At 38.9% G+C, this 27,879-nt stretch overlaps 1 protein-coding gene across 1 annotated transcript in view; it reads left to right on the top strand.

Annotated features, from left to right (window-relative positions):
* LOC148827921 (protein phosphatase 1 regulatory subunit 37) overlaps window positions 1-23,425 on the top strand; it is a 50,163-nt gene extending 26,738 nt beyond the window's left edge. Inside the window, exon 11 of the mRNA XM_088926086.1 lies at window positions 23,300-23,425. Coding sequence (XP_088782212.1) covers window positions 23,300-23,425 — 126 coding nt within the window. The remainder of the gene's footprint in view (window positions 1-23,299) is intronic.
* Window positions 23,426-27,879: the final 4,454 nt, after the last annotated feature.

Below are 27,879 nucleotides of genomic sequence, written 5' to 3'. Positions count from 1 at the left end.
TTTATATATTTCCTGTATTTACATTTACTGTAGTAACTCCACTGTCATTTTGTGGTTTTTCATGATTTTTCTATATGAGGTAGGCCGCCCATTTATGAATTGGTTTTAAAGCAATCTCCTAACAAATCCATGGAAATGATTAGTACAACAGTAATGTGCATCTATCCTCAACCACAAACAAGTCTTGTGAGTGTCATTAAGACACAAAAGCAAAACTTTTATTCAGTCTGCTTTTAAAACAATACACCAGTTCTTCTGGCGTGCATTTTTTATGATTCTGTTAAGGCCTAAGGAATATGATGCCACAACTTTAATGCAATGCCCCTGCTGGATTAAAAAAAAATAATTAAGCTTACTTGCCATCTGTTTGTCATGATTTTATCTTCACTAACTTATTTGCATATTAAAGCATTAATTAAATTCTCTAAGGAAAGTGTGCTTACTTTAAAATTAACTCTAAAGCCTGTTTGTGTGAATGCCTTAAAACTTCTTTCCTTCATCTTTTGTACCACCTTCATATTTATTTTCATCCACAAGCTAAGCAATATCTGTCCTTTCTCGATATTACTTGTTTTTATTATTTCATTACTATTTCAATGGGTACATTTGATAAACATGTGGGTGCAACAGGAAGTGTTTTATGTTAATTTATGTTGCTAACGAATGATTTATTGGATGTCCATTGCAGCTGCCTGAGTGTATATAACATTGGTTAATTAAAAAAAGAGAATCATGCAGGTTGAGTAAGATGTTCACACAACATACCTAATAATGGAGGCAGTGGTTTTCGTTTTACATACTGTTCTAAGAAAATAAGATTCTGTAGCTGTGTCAGGAAAAACAGGCTTACATCATTCAACTGTTTGACAAATGAAATAAGGGTATCTCATAATGTAAGTTATCGGAGCTCTTTCTCTTTGGAGCTTTATCAGAGATTTTGGGATTTTGCTATTAAAATTAAATATCCATTCCAGCTGCAGTAAGAACGCAGTCTAGCCTGTTAGGGAGTAGTGACATAGCTGTGTTTTGTTAGAACATTTCACACTGCTGGGGGATGACCCATGATTGTATTACACACATGCTTTCAGCAGAATGCAGCAGGTAATCAGATATAGGTAGCTGATGCAATCCAGTGGAATTCCCCAGGCTTGTAAAATATGTTAATAAATTGCTGCAGCAGTTTATCCCATAGGGCTCTAGGTTGATCAAATACACCCCTAAGCATGTTTGAGAATTCAGAACCTCAGTGGATACTTTCTCCCGCTAATATAATTAGAAAAAAGAGGGTAAAAAGAAAAGGGAATTTTACATGTAGTGGCAGCCCTTGGTTCTGTGTATAAAAATAGGTGTCATGGAGGAAATATTTAGTCCCTCTCTTCTTTGATGAAAAAGTCCCTCTTCTATTTGATCCTCAGCCTTTTTTGTCATTAATTATTAATTATTTATTCATGTAAAATATTCATAAGGAGTAGTCTTCAGAAATGCAACATTCAGAGGGCACGTCTGTAGCTCTTGTAAGGTGTTATCTGTTTATTTGTCTTGACTATCTCCAGAGGGTTTTGCCAGCCTAACAGACACATAGATTCCATAGAGTCTGTCTTAGCCAGAGAGCAGAAGGTTACGCCTTTTATTTTAGTTTCCCTACTCTTCAAGCGCAGACCTCAGAACACTAATGAAATTATCCTAGTCATTTAACAGAAAAGGGTACCATACTTTCTGTAAAAAAAAGTGCTTAATTTTTTTCCGTTCTTTCAGTAAGATTAATTTTAATTTCATTCGCACAGAGTATAATTAAAAGTGAGAAGCTCTGATTGGAATAAGATAAGCAGCCTGTTGGGAATAGGATAAAGAGAAGCAGGAAATGCTTTTTATCATGAATGTTTAACCACTTTGTCATGTTGCCTAACTATCTGAAACTGGTAGCTGACCAAGCATGCAGCAGGAACAGGTCCAGCTTGGGACTGTTGACAGATATCGAGAGCCAGAACAGCTCATGACACCTCTGCTCCCCGGCAAAGCAGGCTGGGTAAAAGGGAAGCTTCTGACTTTGACAGGTCAGTAATTATGATGACCTGATCGTTTGTCTGGATTACATTGGCAAATGCATGTCAAGAAAAGGGGGTGATCAACAGGTCCTAATTGTGAACCAGACAATGCCGCACTGTGCTTCTGCAGGATCCAAGCCTCCGGTTCTTAACCCATCGCACAGACCCAGTGAATGGGACCCGGAGTGTGTCGTTGGTGTAGTCTGTGATGAAACCCAGCCTGGCTGCTCTCTTGATGGATTTAAAAAAAAGGCATATTTGCCAGCTGTGTAATTTACTGCAGCTCTCATTTGCATATTAAAGCATTAATTAGCCCCTCTGAGCGCCTGTGCACGGATAGTGTAATCATTGGACATGTAGTCGCTTGGGATGGCTCCCTGGTGCCGTCCTGGGGGAGGCAGAGCAGCTCTGCCTGGGTCTCTGGGTGGTGGTGTTGACCATGTGGAGCGTGTTTGTCGGCTTTGTTTCCCAGCTCAGAGGGGATGTAGTAGTGCGTTGCTCAGTTTTTAGCTTTTCCAGGCTCTTTGAAGTGTCACATTTGATCTGTCTCCCTGTCAGTTTAATAGCTCCACTCTTCCTGGTGCTGTAGTCAGAGGTGTGACCTGCAGTTTCACATTAAACAGGGGAGAAGGCAGAATAAAATAACTATAAAGTCTGGTGCTTTAAACTGCTGCCGCACAGGTGGCAGCACCTGTTTTGAGTCTGGAAGTATTGTACAAGCTGGGGTGGTTGAAACCATGGGTACTGCAGCACAACCAGTGCAGAGCATTGGGTAGATCTGTGTGAATGTATGCCCCTGAGAAGTTTAATAATAAAAGCAGATTGTTGTTCATAGGCAGGAGGTTTTTAAAATTCTATGAGTCTATGTCATTTGTTCTTGTTATTCTTTTTTTAATGAAAGATGCTTTATGAGTGTTACCAGCTCTCCTCCCACCCCTGTATAACCTAGAGTCTCTAGACAGAAGGACAGAAGGAGAAACCTATCCTAATGAGAGCTGGTGTGCACTGGTGACTCGCTGAGTGTGGGTGTGTGATATAGGCGGGGGTCACACTGGAACAGCTGACAGAATCAGGATTTTATTGACAAGGGGAGACTCGCCCCTGGCCCTTACCACTGACCTTTAGAGAGTTTCAGTATTTAAAGCATCTTCTAAATAAACCTGTTATATCAAATATTTAAATTCTTAATTTATAAACCCCGGGTAGCAAGGACAAGAGAAAGCTTGGTGAAAAGATCTGGTGCAAAGTAACCTTCTTGGGACAGACTGCCTCGGTGGTGGAGACCAGCGAAGATTAGACCTCTCGCTCCCCCAGATGGCGATCACTTCCTCTTTCCAAAACGTGTTCACTTCCTCCTTTTTGTCTGTCACTCCTTGTCTTTATTCCTGCATTCCACACATGTGACCACCGTTCGAGATATTCGGAGCCTTGTCTAAGTGTACGCAGCTATACAGTAAGTGCAGTACTAAGACTGTAACATGAGCTGAAATCCATAAATTATCAACCCCTCAACAATCTAGTCAAGTCTAATTTCAGAATTGAATTAGATATTTGCAGGCCAAACGTGTGTGCTGACATCAAGAAAGCACGTACATTGTTTGCTTAAAGGTGAAAAGAATTACTTAGTGATGACTATCAGTTTAATCGAATCAGCATTTTTTTTCAAAATCCTTAGCAAAGGTTCAGCAGACTCTGCCACCAGGGAGTACCACTTAGACAAAGTTACATCACCTCAGACTATTTTTCTTCTGTGTATGCAAGCTTGCAGACCTGTCAGATGTGTCAGTGTGTCTGCAGGGAAACATGAGAGCCATGTTTCTTTCTCAAATTGCATAGAATCCATCAAGTTGGCAATGAATAAATAAATGCCAAATTCTGCATACTCTGAATACATTTACCATGTACAATTCCATTAAGCCACAGTGCATTGTGGAAGTCATGTGAAACAGATAAAGTAACTTTACAGTTACCTTAGATATCCATCACTGAGCACAAGTTATGTCATGTTGAGTCTTCTGATATAAACTTAAATATTAGCATTTGCTGATATTATTACATCGGACTAGGCTTGAATTCAGAGTGCTCATTGATGCCTTTTCATTTGCTTGCCAAAGCCTTTCTCTACCTAATGGAAACCTTCCATTGAGTGCTAGGTTTGGTGAATTCCCTAAACCAAGATAATATTACTAGCTTGTATTTTATTGTTCTCTCAATGAATACTAAAAGTATATTAGAACAAAAATAAATCAATAAATCAACTTAGAATTAAAAAACTATACATGTGATATAAAACATTCAGTTTCTTTGACAGTGTACAGTTAAGATTGCTTACCATGACAGAGGTGTTTTCTTATGAAACTCTTCATGAAGATATCCTTTTCTTTTTAGTTCTGATTCTTAAGCCTGCTCTTTACTCAAGATGCTGGAGGCAAACCAAGCTTAATGACTTAGCAAGTCAAAGGCTGCGAACGTAAAAACATAAGAAAAAGGCGAGAAGAGGTCATTCAGCTCATTTAGTCCATTTAGTTCCTATTAACTAATGAATTGATTGGTTTCTTATAAGATACCAGGGTATTCACCTGAACAACATGATTTGTTGACATGTCATGTACTCTCACAAATGATGTGCTTTAAATATCCTTCCCAATAGTTTACATTTGTATCCTCTGTTGCTTCTGAAGAAGTTCATTGGGTTGGCTTTGTCAATGAGGTCCCATCAAGTCTCCTGAATGTATTCTTTATTCAAGACTGATTCAGATTTTTTTACCTGTCACGTGGGTTATTTCTTGGTGCCCAGGAATGATTTTGGTTGCTCTTCTCTGAGCAGATCCCAGAGCAGTAACATTTTTTGTAACAAGTTGTACATAGTGCATGCTATCTTGTGCATTGTACAGTTTTAAAATACAATCCATTGATTTTAATTCTATACTTTTAACTATGTAGTCTAACAGCACTTCTCTCGAGAGAGAAAGGCACTGCAGAGAATGGTGAATGTGGCCCAGAAGACCATCGGCTGTGGTCTCACAGAGATTAAACAGCTCTATGAGGACCGCTGCCATGGTAGAATTCTTGTCATCGTAGAGGACAGTCACCACCACGGGCATGAGCTCTTCACCCCACTGCCCTCAGGCAAGAGATACAAGAGCATACGGACACTTACCACTAGATTTTTCAATAGTTTTTCTACCCACAAGCAGTGCGATTGACGAACACATTTGGCCATGCCCCTCTGACCACACCTATACCATCTTCTTCATTATAATTTCTTATTTGTTGCACAACTGCAGTAACTGTGTACATGTCTGCATTGTTTACATTCAAACAGTTTACTTGTTTACTTGTACATTGTATACTGTTTGTATATTGTCTTGATGCACTGTCTGCACTTTGTTTTGTTGCATTTTTTTAACAATTGAGAGACTTACTGTCAGTAAGAATTCCATTGTACCAGTACATGTACCGGTTACATATGGCAACAAAGTTCAAGTTCAAGTAACATCTTGTTTTGTTTTTTATTGCTTCCCCACATTGCTTGGAAGATTAAATGATGGTTTTACGTAAGCACCTGTGCCAAATTCATTCAGTGGCATCTTCATGTTTGGTGTTTCACATATTATATTTATAGTTTATCTCTTTATACCTGCATGCAACTTCCTACGCTTGTCTCCATTAGCTGTGGGCGTCCAGGTATTTGTGAACTCCTGAATTTGGTCTGATTCTTTTTGAATTTATTTTGCAGCTGCTACAGTGTTTGCTAATCCTCCTAGTTTGGTGCCATCTGAGATCTTGATTCATCTGCTATAAATTAGGAAGTGCAATGGTCCTTAAGATGGATTTCTGAGGTACTCCACTTATCTGTAGCCTGTTCACTGTCCATGAACAAATTCCTAATCCAATACCTACTGTACATTACCTTGAACTCCTACTTCCTGGATATTATGAATTAGTCTTCATAATAATTTGTTCTTGCAAATTAATGCTATGGTCTTTTTGATTCTATGACTGTTGTTGTTTCCTCAAAAGACTCAAATTCAGTGTAGCAAGATACTGTAGTTAAGCATGCCTTTTCTAAATTATTGCTGACACTCTCCTAGAAACACTTTGACTTACTGTACAAATGCTCCTCTAGTTCAGTTCACAAGTAAGAGAAGTAAAACATATTGATCTACAATAACACGGCTCATTTTTGTCACCCTCTTTATGGATGGGGGCTACATTAGCTGTTCTCCACTCAGTGGGTTGAAAATCCACTCAGAGTTTTGTTAATGGACAGTGATTGACATCTCTTGTTTCCTTAAGTACAGTTGGGAGAATACCATCAGGCCCTAGAGATTTGATTATCTTTAGTGTTTCTAGTGTTTCACTTTTTCTTCTATGATGATACTGTTAAATAAAGAACTTTAATACATCAGTTATTCCTTTTTATCACCTGTAAGATCTCTTATCAGAGATCTTGGTCTCTGATATGCTTTACTTCATTTTTTGCTGTTCTGTTGCTATTGAATTTATTAAATAATAAAGCCAAATAAAAACAAGCTGTAGCATAAACTCTTGTACAACATTAATTTCTGTCACTGTGCCTTAGTTCAGTAAAAATGCATCAGAATACTTCAGAACAATATACAGTCTGCAGTATAATTTAAGAAAGTATCATGAAGTTCAAAACTGCTTACCTGAAGTTTGCATCAAGCTTATACTTTGTAAACAAAACAATGCTGGCTGCAAATAAGCAGCAGGCAGTTTTTTAACTTGAACAGTTTCCATCAACTAAAGAGAGATGCTTAGAAGTCTGAGCTTTCATTTCTAAGTACTTTCCTTTCAGTTCTTTGCATTTTTTTTCAATTCCACAAGGTCATGCTGTGCTAACAGAACTTACAGTTCACAGTTATAAATTGCATTTGATAACACAGTGCCATGAATTAGCACTATCACCTTTCAACAGAAGGTTATTAGTGTTACTTCGTGCCGCTACGTGTTTCGCTGGAGTCCGTCTGCTTCGAGCATGGTTTTTTTTTTGTCAACAGTCAGGCACTGCAAAGCGGGGTCCGATTCTCAGTAACTCCAGCTGGAGCGACTGCGCTGTAGAGGATGTTCCCCGCTGTGTGGAGTGTAGCAGTCTCGGGCCTTGTCACGCTGTCCCTGCCTGCACGGGCGCCATGGAGAGGAGCTAATTGGATTTGTTGTCACCTTCAGTAGCTGCCAGGAGCTGGCGTCTGCTCCGGTTAGAGATGAAGACATCACCATGACAGGACCCCGGAAAAGGATCAGCTGTTATCCTGGGTACCTCTAATAAAGTCATGGTTGTAATGTCCAAGTGGACAGACTCAAGCCAGCTGTTCACTGCGTTTCAGGGGCAGGCTTAAGGAAGAGGGGACATGGCACCCCAGCCCACGTCGCAGAGAGCCGAAATGCCCACAGCATTCTCAAAACAATGTGTCACTCAACAGCAGTTAGAGGACAGCACCTCCTCAACTACAAGGGCTTTGTTCATGTTGCTGTTGCTGCTGCCTCTGCAGGCTGACACAGCGAGCGTGGCTTTCACACTGACACTGTCTGAACATGTGGTGCGATGTGCTGTCTCAGGCAGTGCCACATGTTGGAAGTTTAACATCTTTGATTAGAGCTGGATTTAGAAAGAAAGACAAAAGAATGCTCAGCCTTGCATTGGGCAATGTCAGGTGCATGTTATAGCTGCTGTTTGTGTTGGAGTCAGAGTTCTTTTAATTCTTTCACTGTGTTTTTGACTGTGCTTCTAGGTTGCTTGTTTCGGTATTTTCTACCCATCCTTAAAAAAAGTTTGCTTTCTATTCACTCTTATCTTCTCGGACTCCTTGTTCTCCTGTTTATTAGCATTCTTAGAAGCAGTTTAAGGATACCCTGTATCCTTTGTCCTGATGTTTTGTGAATGTGTGATAAATGTGTCCTTTATAGAAATATGCTTATAATTTTTTTTAACATGCTGCAAAGCATAGTGGAGTGACAGAGCAGTGGGAGCAGTAGAGTGTAGCAGAATGAGCCGTGTCATCAGGTCTCTATTTTTCATTATACTGAGGCAGTGTGTGTTTCTGGCTGGAAAAATAGTGACAAAGTGACTTAACTGTCATTTCTGTAAGCTCTGTCCCTCAGAGTTTGTTTTTAATATTCAGTGCAATAGATATCATATTCACTTTACCTTGCTGTGGTAGAATAATATGAAATAATATTTTAAAGAATAGAATCAGAAACCTTGCAGAAGTGTAGTTTGTGTAGTTATTCAAGATGCTTTGCTCCAGCTGCTTAGGTTTCTTACTGTACAGGGTGCTCTGACTTCAGCATGTTGGCTTGGAAATATGAAACAGTTTACAAAATAATTAAACTACATAGTTCTTAATTTAATAATTTGTAGTTCTTGACAGTTGTTCCCAACACATTCATTTGTATAACTAAACAGAGTGAATAAATGTTTTTCCTAGTTCAAAATATCAATTTTTACATTATTGTTTTGTTACAGATGTACAGGTGAGGCAGTAAGAGTGTGTTTCTCTTGAGATTGCACATGGTAAACAGAAGTAAAAAGACAAAGAAAAAAGCACAATAAATTAACCCTGTAAAGTAAAACCCGGGGGTAAAATTAAAATTTGCATCAATAGCTTAATGAAAAAAACAGATGTGAAGCTGCCCACAAGAGGATCTGTTGTCCACTGTGAGGGCTGGTCTTCAGCACGCAGCACTAAATCAGCAGATCTCAGATTAAGAGTTGGACTCTACTCATACAATAAGTCCACTCTGAATCTTGCTGGGTACCTGTGCTATTGACAGTGACATGGGAATGGAGTTACAGTATGTGCAGCTGCAGAGTTGTTTTAGTTGACCCAAAGGTCACGGGTTTCTTGACATTCTGAAGCCTTTTCAGTACCTTAAATCCCCCAATAAGAAAGCTGTTACAAAAGTCTAATGTCTATGAAATAAAAGCATGTAGAGCTTTTTTTAGCATCACATAGGCAAAGACAGCAAAGATATAATCAAGCAGTGTTTTGCAGATGGAAGAAAGATACACTTGTGAAGTTCCTAACATGTGCTTCAACTGACAAACAGAATAAAAAGTAACACCAAGATTTCTAACTTTGATCAAGGGCTTTATTTCACAACCATCAATAACAACACTGAAGTTAGGAACTTTGATGTTGGGAGCCTGTGGGCATAGCATCAGATTTGTCTCAGTTTAGCTCATTTTATTTTTTAAGCCAAACACTCTTTGCCTCAAAATAATGGTACAGTAGATATGTGATGATTTGAGATGATCATTCAGGAAATAGTCAAATATATCATCTATAGCCAAGGTGATAGTTATTCAGCCAAGATGCAACCTACTGCTGTTTCAGGAGAATCCCCTACTAGAATGTATCCAGAAACCCCATTTGAGAGATAATAGGAAGACAGTGTCTCTGAAACCCAAAGAAGTGGCTACATCTCTTTTAATCTGTCTCCATCAGGGGTATAACACGTTTAATTGTCTGTATTATTACTTCATATTTATATCTTGTGCTAGATGTATATGAAATTGACTATTTTTGTGGCAGTTCTTTTGATGTTTTGTGAAGTTGGTCACCTGAGCACCATGACTGTTTCCCTCTGCCTGTGACATGCACAGTCTTTAGCAGAAGACTTGGTTGTTGTGCAAACCCACCTTTCAAAAACATTTAAAATCAAGATGTCATTTTGGAAAGGAGACAGAAACAAATACACATCTAACAGAGAGTCATTTTAACCAAAGAGAATTATTTTTTATTCTCTTTCTGTCAAGCAATTATTTTCCACTAGTTTTGTACTGTTTTCTTTTGATTTCTGTTTTCAAAAAACTTCTATTGCCTTAGGAACTGATCTTGCGTGATTATAATTAAGCTCTTCAAGGTCATAACAATATTGTAACACTAATATAAAATACTCTAGTGAGCACATGAGATGTGTCTCAGTATTTAATATTATACTTAAATGTTCAAAGTCCTTTTAAGAATATTCCAGAAGTGGTATTGTGTAGATTACATTTCCTCCCTTATGTCCCCCTGGACATGCAACGTATTCTGTTTTGCTCATGTTCTTTGAGTAACAGCACTGCGCTGACAGCCAGCAGGACCGTGTGGAATCCTGGTCCTGGAGGGGTGGTATCTGCAGCTCTTCAAGGTCTCCTTAAAGCAGCAGCACCTGTAGATTGGTCCAGCTAAGGCAACAACCAGCTTGTGAAGAGAGATGAGTTGGAATGTAAGGACTGGGCATTCCTGGTGAAAACAGTACATAGAAAAGTGTAAGACTGGCCTGTCCAGTCATGTTCCAGCAGGGGTAGTGTGTCTGCAGGTTTTTATTCCAACTTCGCTCTTGATGAGCTACATTAAATCATTATTAGCTTAATTGGACCATTTTACCAGCTTCTCTGTACTCCAGGTGCTGCTGCTTTAAAGTGCCCGAGAAAGATGGATGTCTCAGGTGTGAAAGTGAAGGTCTGCTGCCAGTCTGACCTGGAGCAGGGTGGCATTAGGACTGAATATTGCCCACGTTACACCCCACAGCACTTCAGTCTTACAAGAATGAAGAGACACGTTAAAACATATATGTGTATGTTGTTTGTAATGTATGCTATTTCTGTTATAAAAATAAGTTTAAGTGAAATTATTCAAAAAATTAGTCTAATTCTGCAGCACAGTGATTTGAAGAGGAAGGGAAAAAATATCAGTAATTGGGAAAATGTTGGTTCTGCAGGACTAGACATTCTATACTCAGGGGATCAATTACAGAAACACTCATTCAGCTCTTTCTATTCAAATGAACACCTGAAGAGTGGGGTCTCAGTGGTTTTAAAAGCTTGGGATATTACTAGATAAATGTTAGTCCAATAAAGAGCTCATCAACGGCAATTTGTATGCATTTAAGCTGACAGCAAAAAGGCTTTTTTTAATTGTTTTGTCCTTTTTTCCCATTTTTATTTCACCCATTTAAGGAAACAGGTAAACTATTGTATATTTGCAAACGCTGACCAACATTTATAAAATGCAGGTAGCTTTGGGCAGGTTGGACTGTGTTTCCTTGTAGAACATGCAAGGTTTGTTGTTTAGCTGTATTGTCTGTTCCATGCTTGGTGGATTACTTGCCTTCAGTCCACCAGGTAGGCCAGGCAGACTGAGAAGCAGATGGGAGTAAGTCCCGTCCAACGACGCAAATAAAGAGAAATAAAAACTCTTGACATTTTATATCATCATAAGAGTGTGTATGTGATTGATGTTCACAATAACTTACATGTATACATGAGGGTCATTAGAATGCCAACCAATCAGTCATTCAAATAGTCAATTAATCAATTAATTACATGCTCAATGATATTTCATAAAAAAGGTTTTTCTCAAAGAAGCTCTCAAAGCCTGAGAAAGGATTGAAATTATAGCTTAAACATCATTTTCCTTCTGTCCCTCAAGCAGATGATAAACTAAAGCGAGGTTCAGAATCTGTACAAAGATACAAAAAGAGACCTGCTGTTCTCATACACAGTTAAAATATACACTTTAAAAGTTTTTCTAAAGGCTAAATATAATTGTCTTTTCCAGGTTCTTAATATAAAACGCCATAAAAGTGCCTCCTTTAATGACCTTGATGAAGTCATTAGCCAGACAAAGATGGGTTCTGTTGTTCACCTGTGCCCTTCTCCCAGGGATGTTTGGAAGTCAGTAATGTACAGTATGAGACAGTACTTCAACCTGACTTTCACTTCTTAGGAGCCACTGTGGCCAAACAAAAAATTGATGGTCATGGATGAGTGAATTGGCCCGTAGTACTCATCCCGTTTAAAATATCCACCAACTGCATTTCTAGGCTTCTCTTGAGTTAAGTAGCTTTGATTTCTTTTATTTTTATTGTGATTTCCATTAGGTACCATTTCGTATGTGTGATCTTTCAGTGCCCCTCAGCAAACCCACTCCTCTGTGTGGTGTGGTCTGTGCATCCTGAAAGGAGCAGCATTTTTTGCACTGTGATGGATCTGTGTGAGTCCAGGGAGAAACCTGCCAGACAGATGAGCTCTGCCCAGGGAGGCTGGGAAAGGTCATCTGAGTGACAGTCCTGTTTTGCTAGCCTTCAGACAGAGGGGCAGGACAGGGTGAGGGCAGACTACACTGACACCTGAAGCAAAAAGCACGGTGACTATTGTCAAGGCCTTTCTTTATATCTTTGTATGTTTAAAGCATTTGCCCCATGTTGGACATAATACAAAAATAACTTATTCTGTATTTGCCTCTTTTTCTTACAATCACAAGAGGTTTTGATATTGTATCTAATACAGGATAATAACCAGTAAAGTGAATCAACCTAGGCCATTTTGTTAAAGTCAATAGCAACTTTCTGATTTACTCGTAATGTGTGTAAAACACATTGATTTGGTATTCAGAATGAAAACAATACAATGTGATGTAGCCTCTCATAAAATTTTAATTCTTAACTTTGAAATCTGTAGGAATCTAAGGTGATCTGATCACACCTGATCTGAAAACTAGTTAGCAAATGGGAAAAAGTGAGTCATCTTAAGTCATCTTTATTCAGTCCTTAATTCAAGTTTACAAGTCAGTTGAGAACAAATTCTCATTTATAATGATGACCTGGAGATCCATTTATACAGCAGGACATTTACTGGAGTAATTTGTGCCAAGTATCCTGCTCACAGGTATAAAAGCAGTGTCCCACCTACAACTTGGACCCAGGACCCTCAGATTCAGAGTCCCTAACCATACAGTAGCGTAGCTAGTTAAATGTAGATTATGCAAAATAGAGGGGACAAGCAAACCCAGAAGTGGCATCAGAGACTTACAAATGGACATGAGCACAATCACAGGCTGGGTATTGGCAAGCTACTGTTGACAAGAGCAAAGGGCTCTATGCTGGAATTAGGATCTTATACAATGCAAGTCACATGGGTGATTCTGAGCTGCAGGATGACTTGTGTGAAAGGGTTCTGGGTATTTATGAAGATTCCTCTTTGTCCTTATCAAAACAATGTGCAGGAACAATAAAAAACAGAATACTTGGATATATAGCGAAAAGTGTGAAATTAAAGTCAAAGGAAGATTTGCTTTATCTTTACAGTGATTTAAAATCTCATCATTGTGTTCAGATTTCATCATCATACTACATAAAGGATATTATAGCCTTAAAGTTGAAAGAGGAGTAACAAGAATGTTCCTCGGGGTCAGGGGATTGTCATAAACAGACAGACAGGCTAAAGGGACTGGAACAAAGACTGAGAGGATATATCATCTCCTGAGGAGTGTACATAGGGTACACTTGGAGAACCATGGCAGGCTCAGTAAAAAAACAAGGACATCATGTGACACCTGATGACTAAAAAGTAATTAATCTGAAATGGAAAATAGTAAACGTTTACACAGAGAGCTGTGGATTTTCACAACAGTGACTCCACAGACTCCTTTAAGAAGTGGCTTAATAGAACTTTGGAATTATTAAACTACCAGACAAATAAGGTGGGTCAAACAGCCTCCTCTCATTTGCAGCCTTTCTTATGTTCTTATGATGCAATAAATTGATCTCCATTTTACTTAAATTCAGCAGGAAGAAAAATAATTGTTTGCAGTCTTCCTGTCCCTTTGGAAGGTCTTTGCATTTCATACAGGTGACTCCTACGGAGAGAGCCACATCTCCTGCAGTGACCCATGCTTGCTATCCCTCCCTGAGACAGCACTGTTCCGGTAGTGTAACCTGCAGTGAGAGGATTACTGCACTCATTCCACTTACTTACAGATGGTGCTCTGGCGTCATCACCAAGTAATCTTCCTACTGTGCATGGGAATGATTCATTAAAGCCTAGAGGAAGCTGGAGTGACACACATCTGAGCTTGACCTTACTGTAGGTCTTGTTTTCGCACTCTTCCTTTTGAACATCTGTTGCATTAAAATGCAGTACAGAATAGACTAATTCTGCAGTCCAAGATAAAAGTATTTTCTTCTAAAACATGACGTATATCACCACTTAAGAGAAGTACTTTCTCTTGCAGCGCACAAACATTTGTAGCTTTGGAGGAGTGGTCTGCATCCGTCCGTTTCTTCCACTGAGTGCTTTCAAATTTGTGGGTTTTCCCAGTAGCCTCTGCTTCTCTCTCACGCACTTGTAAAAATCCCAAAGGATTAGTTTAGCTCATGAGATAGCATCCGATTCAGAACTTTTTCTTTCTAAGGTGCTAGGGTGCAGCTGATGAGCCTACTGTCATTTTACAGTTAGCAGTCGGGGTACTTTGCTGCATTCGATTTTCCTTCCATCTTTGAGGCTTTTGTCTCCTGAAGAGCTAAGGCAGGATCTCACCATAGTGTGACCTCCACTGTGCCCAAACAAAGAGCTGTTGTCGAAGGCGTTGTTGTTTTATCTCCCTGTAACGTCAGGTCACTGCTTTGGAAACAGTTGAGCTTTTGATTCATTAGGTAACAGAATACTTGTCAAAGTCTTTATCAGGTTTTCTACAGTTATTGATGTGTGATGTGTTTGCTTACTTGAGAAGTGGATTGAACAGCCTGCATCCTCTCACTGATGTCTGGTTTGTCCAGATACCTCAATGTTGTCGCATGGAGTGGTGTTTTTATTTTGTGCTGAATCATTCTGTAAAGCCTTGACTTTTTGTCCAAGTCCATTTTGAAAAACCTTCTCAAAAAGCAATTGTTTTACTTTGTCCTGCTTCATGCCACTGTTACATAACGTTTTCCTTTGTGTGACTGTATGACTTGAACTGCTGTCAGAGTGTTACTCATTTGTGAAAGTAATTGGTTGGCTGGCTACAGAATCTCCATGAGATCATATGATGATATACTGTAGATAATGAGAAAGGATTACTTCCCCGTTATTACTACCTTTTGATTGGTTAACTTGTAGGCATGTTCATGTGTCTGGGATTCTTGTGTCCTGGCAGTGTTTTTGCTGTGGGTTTATATTCCAGCTGGGATGCTGCTGTCATACTCTTGAGCAAGGTTCTTCACTTGGAGTGCTCCAGTGAAAACCCAAGTGACCCTTCACAGATAAATGTGTTCTCCATAATCTTATCTGGTAAAATAAAATAATAAAACTTTAAAGAACAGTTTTAATTGAAATGAATATGTGATTTTCATATTTTGCTCTATATTTTTTAAATCAGTATGGATGACCTATTTTTGACGTGAGTGTCTTTGTAAAAAAGTCCTGTACAATCCAGTGAGTGCTTTGAAAAGGTCCAGCCTGGACGCTGTAAGTTTACAGACGTTGTATTTGTTTTAAATTCCAGTTACAGCATAAGACCATTCAGACAGCCAGTGCTCGTGATGTTCCTTCGAGCCCTGCTACAGGTGTTTCTCTGAATGTTGGTGACCAGGAGCAGTCAGCATCGGGTTTGTTTGTAATTTTTAATTTTTTTTTGTCCTTAGTAAGCAAGAGGCCAAAATACTAATTTCAAGTGTAACAATCCCTAAATTTCCAATTGAGCAGATCAATTAAATTGGCCGTGGCCGCCGCTATCCACACGTGTTTCAAACCCTGCTGAGGCCGCAGTGGTGGGCTGTGTTGAGCTCTGATAATCACAGTGAATTAGGACTCTCCTCAGCACAAAAGCCTACCTTAATTACAGAGGTGAGAGTGTGAGATTTCACACAGCTGTTAAACTGTTAAGAAATGCTACAAAGCATACAGGAGCGAAGTGGGCAGAAACATTACAGTGCAGAGCCCTTATCCGAAGGGGATAGCACCTACAGATTCGGTCTGCAGCATATAATATCAGCCTGATGAGTGAAGCGACTGGCTGGCAGGGCCATCTTTCTCCCTGTGTGAAGTGTGCCATTAGAAAGGCTAGCCGAGGGGGGCAGTGTGCGCTGGCGGCTGCAGCCTGCGGTGTCTGTGCTGGGGCTCCGGAGGCCTGTCTCGAATTACAGGGCAGGAAGCGTTTGTTTAGAAATCCAGCAGGTCACACTATCTAAAATCATTTTTATCTGACAGCACTGCATCTTCCCCTCTGTTCTCATGAACACTGCTTTTTAGCTGAATTATCAAGAAATAAGTGGCTTTGTGCTAATTCATTTTTTCTGTACCTGGTTTTAGTTTGGGTCTCAGATTGGAAACCCCTGAATCTTATGTTATCTTAGTCTAATGTCTTAGACTAAGTCCCTTGGGCTGAACACTTCTTTCCCCAACAGGTATAGATTTTGTCTGTCTACTTATGATGAAAGCAATTACCTAACAGGTTTTATCTGTAAAAGTCAAGTGTGAAAGGAACCTTTTCAGTATGTTTCTTTTAAATCAGCAAAGTCAAAGAGGATGATATGCAAAACAGGGTGACATGAAGAACAAGGTAGTTTTATTTTTATATTCCTGTTCTATATGGTTTTCTTTGACCTTGATGTGTTTCATTTCCAAAAGACAGTAAACTCAAAGCTTGAATCAGTGATTAATTTCTAACAAAACAGGAAAATAAATTAATATTTTGATCAGAAAAGCATTTACAATTACTGTTTAAGGCAGCAAGCATCATTGCTTTCCTTGTAAATACAATGATTTCAACATGGTTTATTACAGCACCTAAATAGGAGCCAACATTGTTTTTTTTCTGTCTTAAAATTAAGCCTCTGTGAGAAGCTGTTCATGAACATTTCCAAATGAAAACTCTGAATGATAGTTTACCACAATTGATACAGTTCTTTCAAAGTTTCACATAGCAGCTCTAGCACACACAAAGAGAAACATTGTACAGTATTAAAGACAGAAAGGCATTCTTATTGTGCTTCCTTAATGTCATTTTGAATACAACAGTGACATCTAGGGTTGAGTAAAGCAAATTCCTTTCTGTAATGAAAATACTCAAACAATCACAAGACAATGGAGGAGAATGTGCTTACAGCATCTTTGTATCTTGATGCAGGTTCCCTAGGGAGAAAGAAAAAACGTAATGTAACATTAATTATAGCTATTTATGTAAGAAAAAAGCATAGTCATATGGATAAGTGCATTCATTAACATTTACTTAAGAGTGAAGTCGTCCCCCTTTCCAGTAAAAAGGTTTCGAAGTATAATATACACATACAAAACGAGCAGAAATTACTGAATAAGGCAATAAATTCAAATTGCTTAAAGATTTATGTTGAATATATTTGGAAAAATGGTTTAACTAGAAAAATATTCAGCAAATGACAGAGCCAATGTCTGTAATATTATGAATGGCATTGTGTAAACTAAAATAAGATGCTGTTAGAAATATCCATAAATATTTTCATTGTATTCTTAGAGGCAAAACAAGCCTTAAGTGTTATCTAGCAAAGACTGATCAATTATTTTTATGGATATTAATAGATGCTTTAATACAGTTGGCATTTGTTTTATCTACTTACATGAATTAATCTCAATAAAATAAAAATCTCACAAATCTTGAGCTGGTTTTAACAAAAAAAAAGCAAAAAGTTGAAAGGATGCTCTGAGAGCAATTTGGAGAATTATGCCTACGAGTAGAAATAGTTAATAAGCCACAACTGAACTTCAGGAATAACAAAAGTCCACAGAAATTTCTTGTTTTAAGAGGAGACACCTTATCATGTCACAGAAATAATATCCAAAAGCAAAAAATATATAGTCTTGAAAATGTAAACTAATCCCTGAATTGATGTGCTTAAAGAATAAAATTTAATTTAAAAAATGTTGCTTGCCTATACTTGTAACTGGCATATAAAATGTTTAGTAATTTACATATATTAGCATATAAAGTAATTGGCACAGATGCCAAGAAAACATTGAAAAACAGATTAATTGTCATCCACCGGGCGCAGTGACATAGTTAAAAATGAGCCCCTTTTAAGAAGCCAATTATCAGAGAATTTCCAAAGTAGCCTTTTTCATCTCTGTTGTTCTCCATAGACACTCATGCACACACACAAGTCCACACGTATCCTGTATGTCCATGTATATAGTGAGAGGGACAGCCCAGCCATTTACACATACATATTTCAACATGACCTTATATTTGTGTTGTGTGCAAATATGTGCAGATGTCTTTTTCCTCCTCTTGACCTATGTACACATTTAAAAAAAAATCTAAACCAACTTAATGCTTAGAAGCATTAATAGCTTTTTATTTCATTCATTACGTAATGAAGCAATGAAGAAAACATAGACACACCTCCCCATCGAGAAGCAGATTCACGGAGGCACGGCGCAGAGTCTGCTGGATTCGGAACGGACCTGTTCAGGTGTTTTGAATCCATGCCTCTGAAGACAGTGAGCAGCACTGATACGCTTCCAAGTGTCACCCTTTGTCAGGCATGTTTAAATGAATCTGGAATGCAGATGTTTTTCATCACAAGCAAAGCTGTGCTAATTCAAAAGGAAACAAAAACACAGCAACAGGATAAATGCGAGAGCACATCTATGGAACAGAAAGATTTTATAGACAGAAGGTGCAATTGCTATAATGCATATGAAGGTTAAGTGAAAAACACAGTGTGCCTAAATGCCATTAGTCAAACCTTAAGTGATTATTTCTGATAACCTTCAATGTGTACTAGTTATTGTAATATTAACATTATAGGCATTGCAGTTCTTGTTAAGCTCTATAAAAATATATTTTTACTGATTTCATCTTATGGTACTAGAATTGTAAGACACAGTTATTTCTGGACACAGATGTAATAGGTTCTAGTTTGCTTTTCCTGAGCGGTAGTTTTATCTCCTGTAATAATTGCACAGTATCTTCATTTATAAGGATTTATATGGGTAGTAACAATGCAGTAGTAACAAATGAGCTAGTTTAGCTGCCAAACCCACTGCTATGAGAGAAGGGCATAAATGACTCGTGCTTTCATAGGCATTGTGCATCAGAAATTGTAAATAACACAAAGATCATACAGAAAGGCATGTGAAGACTATTATAGAAACACACAACAGTCATGCAGTATGGCAATTCTGACAAATTTAAGTAATTTTTGAATAACATCAGGCTTTAAAACCAAATATTGGCATCTTACTGTAGGCATTATAGAAGTACTGTAGAAAATACATCAATTTCTCAAGTAAGCAAAGATAATGCATGTTAGAAATATATATTAGAACATACATACCAGTCCTAAGAGTATATTATTATTTCCCAGCCTGTCAGGTTCAGAATGCATTATAAAAAAACAACAATTAAAAAAGGACTGTTCTGTAAAGAACGTAGCGTGCCACAATGTCTCGATATAATTTTAAGGCCTTAAACTTTTCACACTACAGACTCAGCTGGTTTTAGACCAGCCCTTTTATGCCAGTATGCAAAACATGTTATTTGTATTCATTAATGACTTTATAATATGAAGCCAGCGGGAACCTGGTTTCATCTCTATTAGTTTAGTAGCCTGGCAAACAAAGGGAGTCTGTGCCCATGGCATTGTGCCAGTGTAAGCCACAGCCATAAAGGCAGCTGTCCATCTGTGTTGCCTTTGCAGTAGATGTGCAACTTCCTCTTTGGTGTGAAATACTCCCCTCATCTGTGCCATTTAAAATGTCTCCGTCTCTTAATAGGCTTTCTCTTCACACAAGGCTATTGATCCTTCCCAAACTTAATCGGGTGTGAAATGTAAAAGGTTATAGAAGCGAAAATAAGCGATAAACCCTAACTTACGAAAGATACTATGGTATCAAGCTCTTCACACTCTGTGTGTTCAAAACAAGACACAATAAGGCTTCTGAGCCTTTTCATTCTTGCCTGCTCCAGACCGCCCTGGTCTTTAATGGTGGTCATGTGAGTGGTCATTGAATATTTTACTGTAGCTGTTTTGATGCTTTTGAAGACAACAAGCCCTGTTGTTTTCTGTTATTCTGAGGTTCTTTTCACACGTTCCCTTTGAGCTGTGCAGTGTCGGAGCGCTGTGTGAGCAGCCCAGGGATCACAAGCAGGAGAAGGAATCCTTGGATCCATACACTTCCACCACCTGCTTCTGTGGCATCCCAAGCAGTTGTGTTTCATTAAAAGAGCTTGGGGAAAGGCAGGTACACGAGGTAGACAGGCATCGCGTCTACGAGCGAGCCTGCAGATCCGCATCGTGCTGGAACTGGCTTCAACAGCACAAGGCACAGCAGCGCAGTGCTGGGGAGAGCTAGAGCTTGTTTACACATACGTGTGAAGTGTTAAATGTTTAATTACAGTGTATACTGTAGACTTGCTAGCAATCCCCTTTCAAGGGGTGTCCTCTATTATTAGTTCATGTGCCTAGATGCAAATGTTCTTAATTGCGTATGTCAGCATGGCCAGAAAAAAAGGTGTTGAAATTGATAAGCACATTGGTGAAGACAGATGTCAAAACATCAGGTTCCTTTTGGTATTACCGACATTTCTGTAAATGTTTAGAATAACAGATAAAAACCCCTGAGTTTCCATTCTGTAGATGGATATTATAATAAGTATATTGTAAGTTATTTTGAACTACAGTATATGGCATGGAATGAGTTATGGGATTCAAGATATACAGTATTTGTATAGTATTTCAGAATATATCTGAATGGCATCATAATAATTCCAACTGCTTTGTAGCCCATGATATAAAGTGATGGGGTTATGATTAAGAAGTTACTGATTTTCCGCTACTATGATCTCTAATCAGAAAATTGCAATGTAGTCCTTGCCCTCAAAGTTTTAGACCTCTGATTTCCCAGTTGAATTGCTGTGGGTCCTCATGTTGTCCATCCATTTCTTTACCGCTTCTTCTAACTGAGGGTTTCTGGTGAGCCGGAGCCAAACCCCACAAGCAGCAGACGCCAAGCAGGTTACAGACTGGACAGGACTGCTGTCCATCGCAGACACACACACACAGGGCCAGGTTTCCCAGAAGCCAGTTAACCAGCCAGGATGTCTTTGGACTGTGGGAGGAAACCAGAGCACCTGGAGGAAGCCCACGTGAACATGGGGAGAACATGCAAACTCCACACAGACAGCACCCCAGGATCTGAACCCAGGACCCCAGTGCTGTGAGACAGCAATGCTGACCACTGCGGCACTGTGCCACCCCTCTTTGGTTTGTCAAATTGCATATTTCACTCAAAAGTCCTTTGTTGTTTTTTTGGTATTTCTCTGAATTTTGTCTGTTTTTTGGTGATCCTTTGCAACATTCAAAAATAAAAAATCAGTCTATTAAATCACTGTCTTACATTAGTAAGTAAATCCACAGCATTTCAGTCTTGGGAAGAGCCACAGCTGCACAGTGCTCCCCTGGTCTCTTTCTGATCCCCTCAAACCTCATGCGCTAGATGGGCTGAATGTCCACCTCTCGCTACAGCCTTCTTCTGTTCGTCCTCATATTAACAGATGTTTGATGAACTTTTTCATCATCTGTGATGTCAATCATAATGTGCTGTCCGTACCCCAGCTGAATTGTAGACTGTTCTTCTCCATTAGAAATGGCTCTTTTCCCTCCGCTAATTAAACGAGCCTGTTCGTGAGGTGACCCAGCTACAGCAGGCAGCTGTGCAAGGCTGGTGTGACACACTGGAAAAGGTTACCCTGTGTCTCTGAACTCTGGCGCTACTAACAAATCCCCAGCAGCACTTGCAGTACAGAAGGCAGAGCCGCGTCTTTGCAGACCCCCTCCAGCAGTCTTGGCACGGCGTGTGGGTGCTGTCGGCGCTGCACTGGTGGTGTAGTTCTTGGCTGTGAAAGTGGAGCATGCCCTCTGTCACTCACGGGGAGCGGCCCTGTCCAACTGTCACTTCCTGACAGTCTCATAATCAATCTCTTTATTAACTGCTCTGCTGCAGACAGCGCCGGGGTAGGGAAGTGGGCAGCTTGTGTGCCATGTTTCTGTAAGACACGCAGGTTTCACTCAGTTTGGGTCGGAGGTTGACGCTGCAGGAGAGCACTGCTTCCAAGCAGGGTCCTTCTTCTCCACCAGCACCTCGCGTCTCGGCACTGGGCTGCGTCGTGCGCGATAATTTATGAGGAGGAAATGCACAGCTAATGCAATTTATAAGCCAGTTTCTGCTGGTGGATCTGTGAGGCTTCTTAAGAAATCCTTACCAGCAAGAAAGTGACAGTAGATTATTTTCTTCTCCTTACTTCTCAACTTCTAATAAAAAGAAATGCGATCCAAAAAATATCCAGGTACTGCATAACTCTTAAACCCATTACGACCTTAGAATGTAGAGTAATATTTAAGTAGCCTTTCTTCCTTGGCAAGACTTATGATATTACCACTACTGTTAATAATAATAATAATAATAATAATAATAATAATAATAATAATACAAGGAAGAGTAAGCCAGTTTGCTAGTTTGTAGCTAATTGATCTAAGGATCTTTCTATAACTGTTTCTTAAAAGAAGCCAGGGTTTTGGCTTATGAATATAAGCATAATATAATTTTACACAAAATAGAATACACAGCAAATAATAACAAATAATAAAATCTCCTGGGTGTGTCCCTGACAGCTGACAGGATTGCGGTCCAGATGATGTGCAGAGGTTGCTTTGCATTCGAGAAAGGAAAGTGAGACTGGAGAGTAACACAGAGCCCTGGTGGAGACCTACAGAGCTTTATTATGGGGCTCCTGGTGGTTTTTCCATAGTCAAGTCACATTTGCGAGTCTTGTGTAACCCAGGGAGAGGGTGCTTTCAAAAAACTATTTTAACACAACATCCCTTCATTCCAATTCTGCACTTTTAAATTCTACATCCTGGCAATTTCTCTGCTTTCTTATTTGCTCTCTCCACATTGTCTATAAGATATATAAGTTTTGTCAGCAAACTTGTAGGTTAATGGACTGATGGGGGGGAAGGGTGTCTGTTTAATTCCAAATGTCCATTAAATCATGCAAGATGCTTTCAGCCCAAAACACACTGTTGCATGAGAAATACAGTATATATATACTAAACGTATGGTTCTTGGATCTCTGACTTGTTTTTTTAGAAATTCCAGTCAGTGTGGTCAATGTAATTACTGTTTCTTTTTTATCATAAATATACAAGCTTTATATTTCTGTATACTGCTAAAGCTACACCCATCCTAATCATACATCCTGCCCCATTATCCATATTATCTAATATTACAACCATATTATCTAATATTTATTTAACTCTCCTTTATTGTTTGTGCATTTCCCTGTCATTGTGGCATTTCAGATTTTACAGACAAAATTGCAATTTTGTAGATTTTGTCAGTTAAATCCAAAGTCCATTAAACTGTGAGATACTGTACCTAAGCATTATTTGCAATTTTGCTTGCAATGTTGAGTATACACGTCTGTATTCTTCACTTTTCATAGGAAGAGTTTCTGGTTGAAACCCAGAAGAATCTGTTACAAGAGATCTGTAACCAGTGCCTGAGCAATGCAGCTGCAGCCAAGAAGACTGTGTTCAATGCTGCTCCACAACCTGAAGACACGCTGTGAGCCCATGTCTTTACCCAGATGTACAGTAGCACTGTCACGAAGCATAATCAGACTAACGGAAATACTCATTCTGAACCCAAAACTTTGAGAACATGAGAAAGGTTAAAAGTCATTCAGCCCAACAGCTGATTTGGTCGTTGGTAGCTAATTGAACCAGGATCTCATCCAGCTGTTGAAAGAAGCCAGGGTATCAGCTTCAACAACGTGGATCAGTAGCTCCTTCAACACTCCTCAACACTTTATCTAAAGAAATGCCTCCTGTTCTCTGTTTTAAATGCACTTAGTTTCCACTTGCGGCCTCTGGTTTGTGTTTCACTGCTCGTTCCGAAGAAGTCAAACTTGGTTGACTTTCTCAATGTGTTTGAAGATTTTGAAAACTTGTATCAGCTCCTCTCCTAAATAAGAATGTCACATTATTTTCCCTGTAAAAAGAACAAAATAATTGAATGTATCCGCCTGTTTTCTGCAATATATCCTAGTCAGAAAATAGTCAGTATTTTCAACTAGACTTTTAGCATTTCTGTAAAGCAATATTGAAGCCTTTAGAAACATGAATTACAGTGAAGAGCATTGTTCCCTATTTCACTCAGTGCTGTCTGGAAAGGCAATGCTTACCACATCTCTATTGATGACTGAGTCTACGGTGTAGCCTGTTTTTTTTTCATTAGTTCTAAAGTGGTTACTTTTATGCTTACATATCTTTCTTTTTTTTCACAAGACACGACAGTCCAGCACACTGCTCTGATCTAAAGACAATATATTACCAATTGGAAGTTTGATTCTCATTGGTGCCCTTGAGGAGAAAGCCAGAAAGAGTTTTGTGAGATGTGTTTTCTGCACTGTTCAAGGGGGTCTGTTACCCCTTGATAAACTTTGCTTGTACTTTGTGCAAGGCTGGTGCATTGCACTGGCATTGGACCTGAATTCATTTGAAAGATTCTTATTCGTAATTGTTAGTGGGTTAAACTTTAGGTTAACAAAAGCAGCAGCACAGTATAAAAATACCATCTGAGTAGTGAACTGAGATGCAGTGCATTTGCATGGCTGTAAATGTATACTGTGATTAAAACATGGGAAAAGCATAGCTAGTAGGTTTCCGTTGTTCTAAACAGGCAGCCTCAACCGTTGATTAAATTCACAACGTAGTGAACACTCTTGAGTTTCCTAGCCATGCACTGGCCTTTAAGTGTTACCGTTATTGTATTAATTAGCCACAACAGAGACCCCACAGTGATTATCACTTACTCTGTTAGGCTGCGTTAGGAGTGTGTGCAGAGCTGAAAGGGGAATGCAGTAAATTAACACTTGGCTCCAGAGGTTCTCAGGATATTCAGGGCTCTTAATCTTCTTCTATGCTGTATTGGTATTCAGGGACATCATTTCTATAAATAACTCATTTCGAACGACTGATTCTAGATGGTAAATCCTGAAACATCAGGACAATTCTCCACTAGCAGAATATTTTAATATGCGAGAAGGCCTTAATATACTGTTTAAGCAAACTTTGTTAAGGGTGTGCAATACATTTGTGGTTCAGGAAGATATTAACTTCTTCTCATCTTAATAGCAGCTAAATAAATAAATAGTTTAACAGTTACTAAAAATAGTAACTGCAAAAAGTTTTTCTTGTTGTTTCATGAAAGTGTGTTTTAATATTCACTACTTGTGTGGTCCTTGAAGGAGGCGGTGAGGAGGCCCAGTGAGTCACTGTTCCTGCAGGATGGTGTGATTCCCTGGACACTGCCAGTGTGGCCACAGTCTTAGAACAACCCCATCACAATTAGCACCAGAGAAGACACTAGGAATCCCCTGCCTAAGTATTCTTTAATTCAACTGAGCTTTCATTTTTACTGCAAATCTAGGCTACAAGGCGGTAAGATTTTTTTTTTTTATCAACCAGTGCCTGTAAAACAATCTTATCACATTTTCTGATGGCCTCTTAAATATTGGTAAAAGTATCAGCACTGTGTGTCAGGATACACATAAGAGAACCTGTCCATATTTAACAAGGACAGTCCTTCAACGCTGCAATTTGAATTTGGTTTAAACAGGAAAATCCTACAGAGGCAGCATCTTCTCTCATCATCAGCAGCAGAGCTGAGGCAGATTGAGAAAGCAGCATGGGGCACCAGTCACTGTGCTAACTTGTCCTGTACCTGATGTTTCAGCAAAGGGCTCCATCTCCAGCATTATCACTGCTTTCGCTTGTAAAAGCCATGTGCTCAGTAAAGCAGGAGTCTCAAGGGAAAAGGGAACATGGAATAAATACAATTTATGTTGATACATTTCTGGGAAAAAAAATCTGTACAGTAAGTAGGCTCTTTGGTTATAATAGCAGAATAGCATATGTTTTACTGTATGTGCAACGTATACATTTAGTTGAATATACTTGAATATACATACAAGTGAAAGTTTTGTATGATGAGAACGTTCTTGAGATGTTAAAAAAACACCCTTAATTTGTCTATTATAAATTTGCACTGAAAACACACTACAAAGAACACGGAGTGTCCAAGGACTCTCATCTTTCTCTCAGCGAGAGGATAAATAAGACTGCAGGGGCACTACTACCCCGAAGGACAATCATGAAGATTCTCCCGCTTTTTGTGATTTTCCTGCAGCTGTCCAAAATCCCTGCTGTACGTATGGCTGGTGTCTCTCTTTCCCCTTGTCAGAATGATCCGATAGATGATCAGTCCTGAGGTGCCGACTCTGTGGGGACCATTCTGTTAGTCACAGTGCTCAGTCTGCTTTCTCCTTTGGAACAACACACTTAACATGATTCATGATCTGGGGCCCTTCCATACTAAGATCTCGCTTTGGGTTTTCGAATGATTCCTCATAACAGCAAAATGAAACTACTTAGGAAAAAAAACTCATATAAGATATAAATATGCATATAATCCATCGCTGTACCTCAATACACAGAGACTTGCACTGTATTACGTTAAAAATTTTAAGTTCACAGATATGAAACTTGATTTGACAAAATATGACCTTTGCGTTTAAACAGAATATAAATTCAGCATTGGTTTAAAGATTTTAACAGCCTCCTTTTAAAAAAATAAAAAAAAACAGTTTGTAAAGCATTTTTGCCTTGTATCCTTACACCTACCCTTGATGGTCTCCAAAAATTGTTTAATCTTTTCTTCCTGACTATTCTAAGGTTCAGACTTGAATGTTCTTTAATCATGGAAAACATTTTCTTTATATAGCTCCAATGGATAAATTCAACAAGCAATAAATATTGTCAGGAAAGGCAGAAATATGTTGTGCCTTCCCTGAATGATGGGGCATAATGACACTCACTTGGATACTCCCTGCAGAGAAGGAAGGCAAACTGTTCCTAAGCAACAAAACACATTTTCTTTCTTTAATATGAGTGAGCTTGTCAAAATCCCCGTCATTATAAGCACCTAGATTATGATGCGGATGAGGAATATGTATCAGGTATAACTGTGGTTTAACTGGTTTTAACCAGACCAGACCACATTCTGTACATTGGATTGAAGGTGCTGTATTATTCATGACTGTTACTCTTTGGTAAGGATAGCCCTTACATGTTTTAGAATTAGTTCAGAATTTAAGATTATCGTAGTACAGATGTAATATCTTTTGAAAGTGTGATTAGAATCTGCTAGTAGGTAAAACCTAATCCTATTGAACGTTTCTAATCTCATCATAAATCCTGCAGTCAAAGATGATACAAGTCTGCCACCTAGTGGCACCTAGGATGGAGACAACCTTAAGCGATTCATGAAGAAAAAACAACCGACTGGCTTCCCTTAATGGTCAATAAGCATGTTTAGGACTATTTTGTATCACAGATCGTTGATCTATCCAAGATGAGGTTCAGTGTGATTTAATACATTACCTTCCATTCTTTAAATTTCCTTCAAATTTATTCAAATGCAATAGAACAGCAGGTGACATTATTTGAGCAGAAGATTCCAATCTAAATGGGTGTATATAAAGTCATCCTTTGTCTTTGTGCCATCAGAAATACAAATAAAAGCAGCAGGTATACATTTTAGGACCTAGAAATCATTTCACCATAAAAATAATGGTATATACAAGCTCCTCTGTGCATTCCTTAATTTGTTGATTGAATCATTAGAATATGATTCATTCATTAGCATGTCTATTATGATTAGAAGATATATTACCTTAAGGTATAATTCTAAATCAGGTCAATAAAAAAACTGCATGTTTTGCATGAGCCTAGTCTTGGCAAACCCCTTCTGAAAGACTGCTGACCCTGTAGAGAATTACAGAACAGTCAAGCATAGTTTTTAATAGTTTTTTTAAATTTCATTTCTTCCTGGCTTATTTGCTGCTTTCATTGAACGCCGCTTTAAACCCGAGTGTCGACAATGGCAGGTGTGTTGCAGGGTGCCAGCCCCATTCTAGTTTAACATCTGGATCAGAATCTATTCTTGAAGGTCTCGCCGTTT

The sequence above is a fragment of the Atractosteus spatula genome, chromosome 9 (assembly GCF_055471065.1).
Source record: "Atractosteus spatula isolate fAtrSpa1 chromosome 9, fAtrSpa1.hap1, whole genome shotgun sequence".
Lineage (NCBI taxonomy): Eukaryota > Metazoa > Chordata > Actinopteri > Semionotiformes > Lepisosteidae > Atractosteus > Atractosteus spatula.
This window is presented reverse-complemented; position numbering and strand designations above follow the sequence as displayed.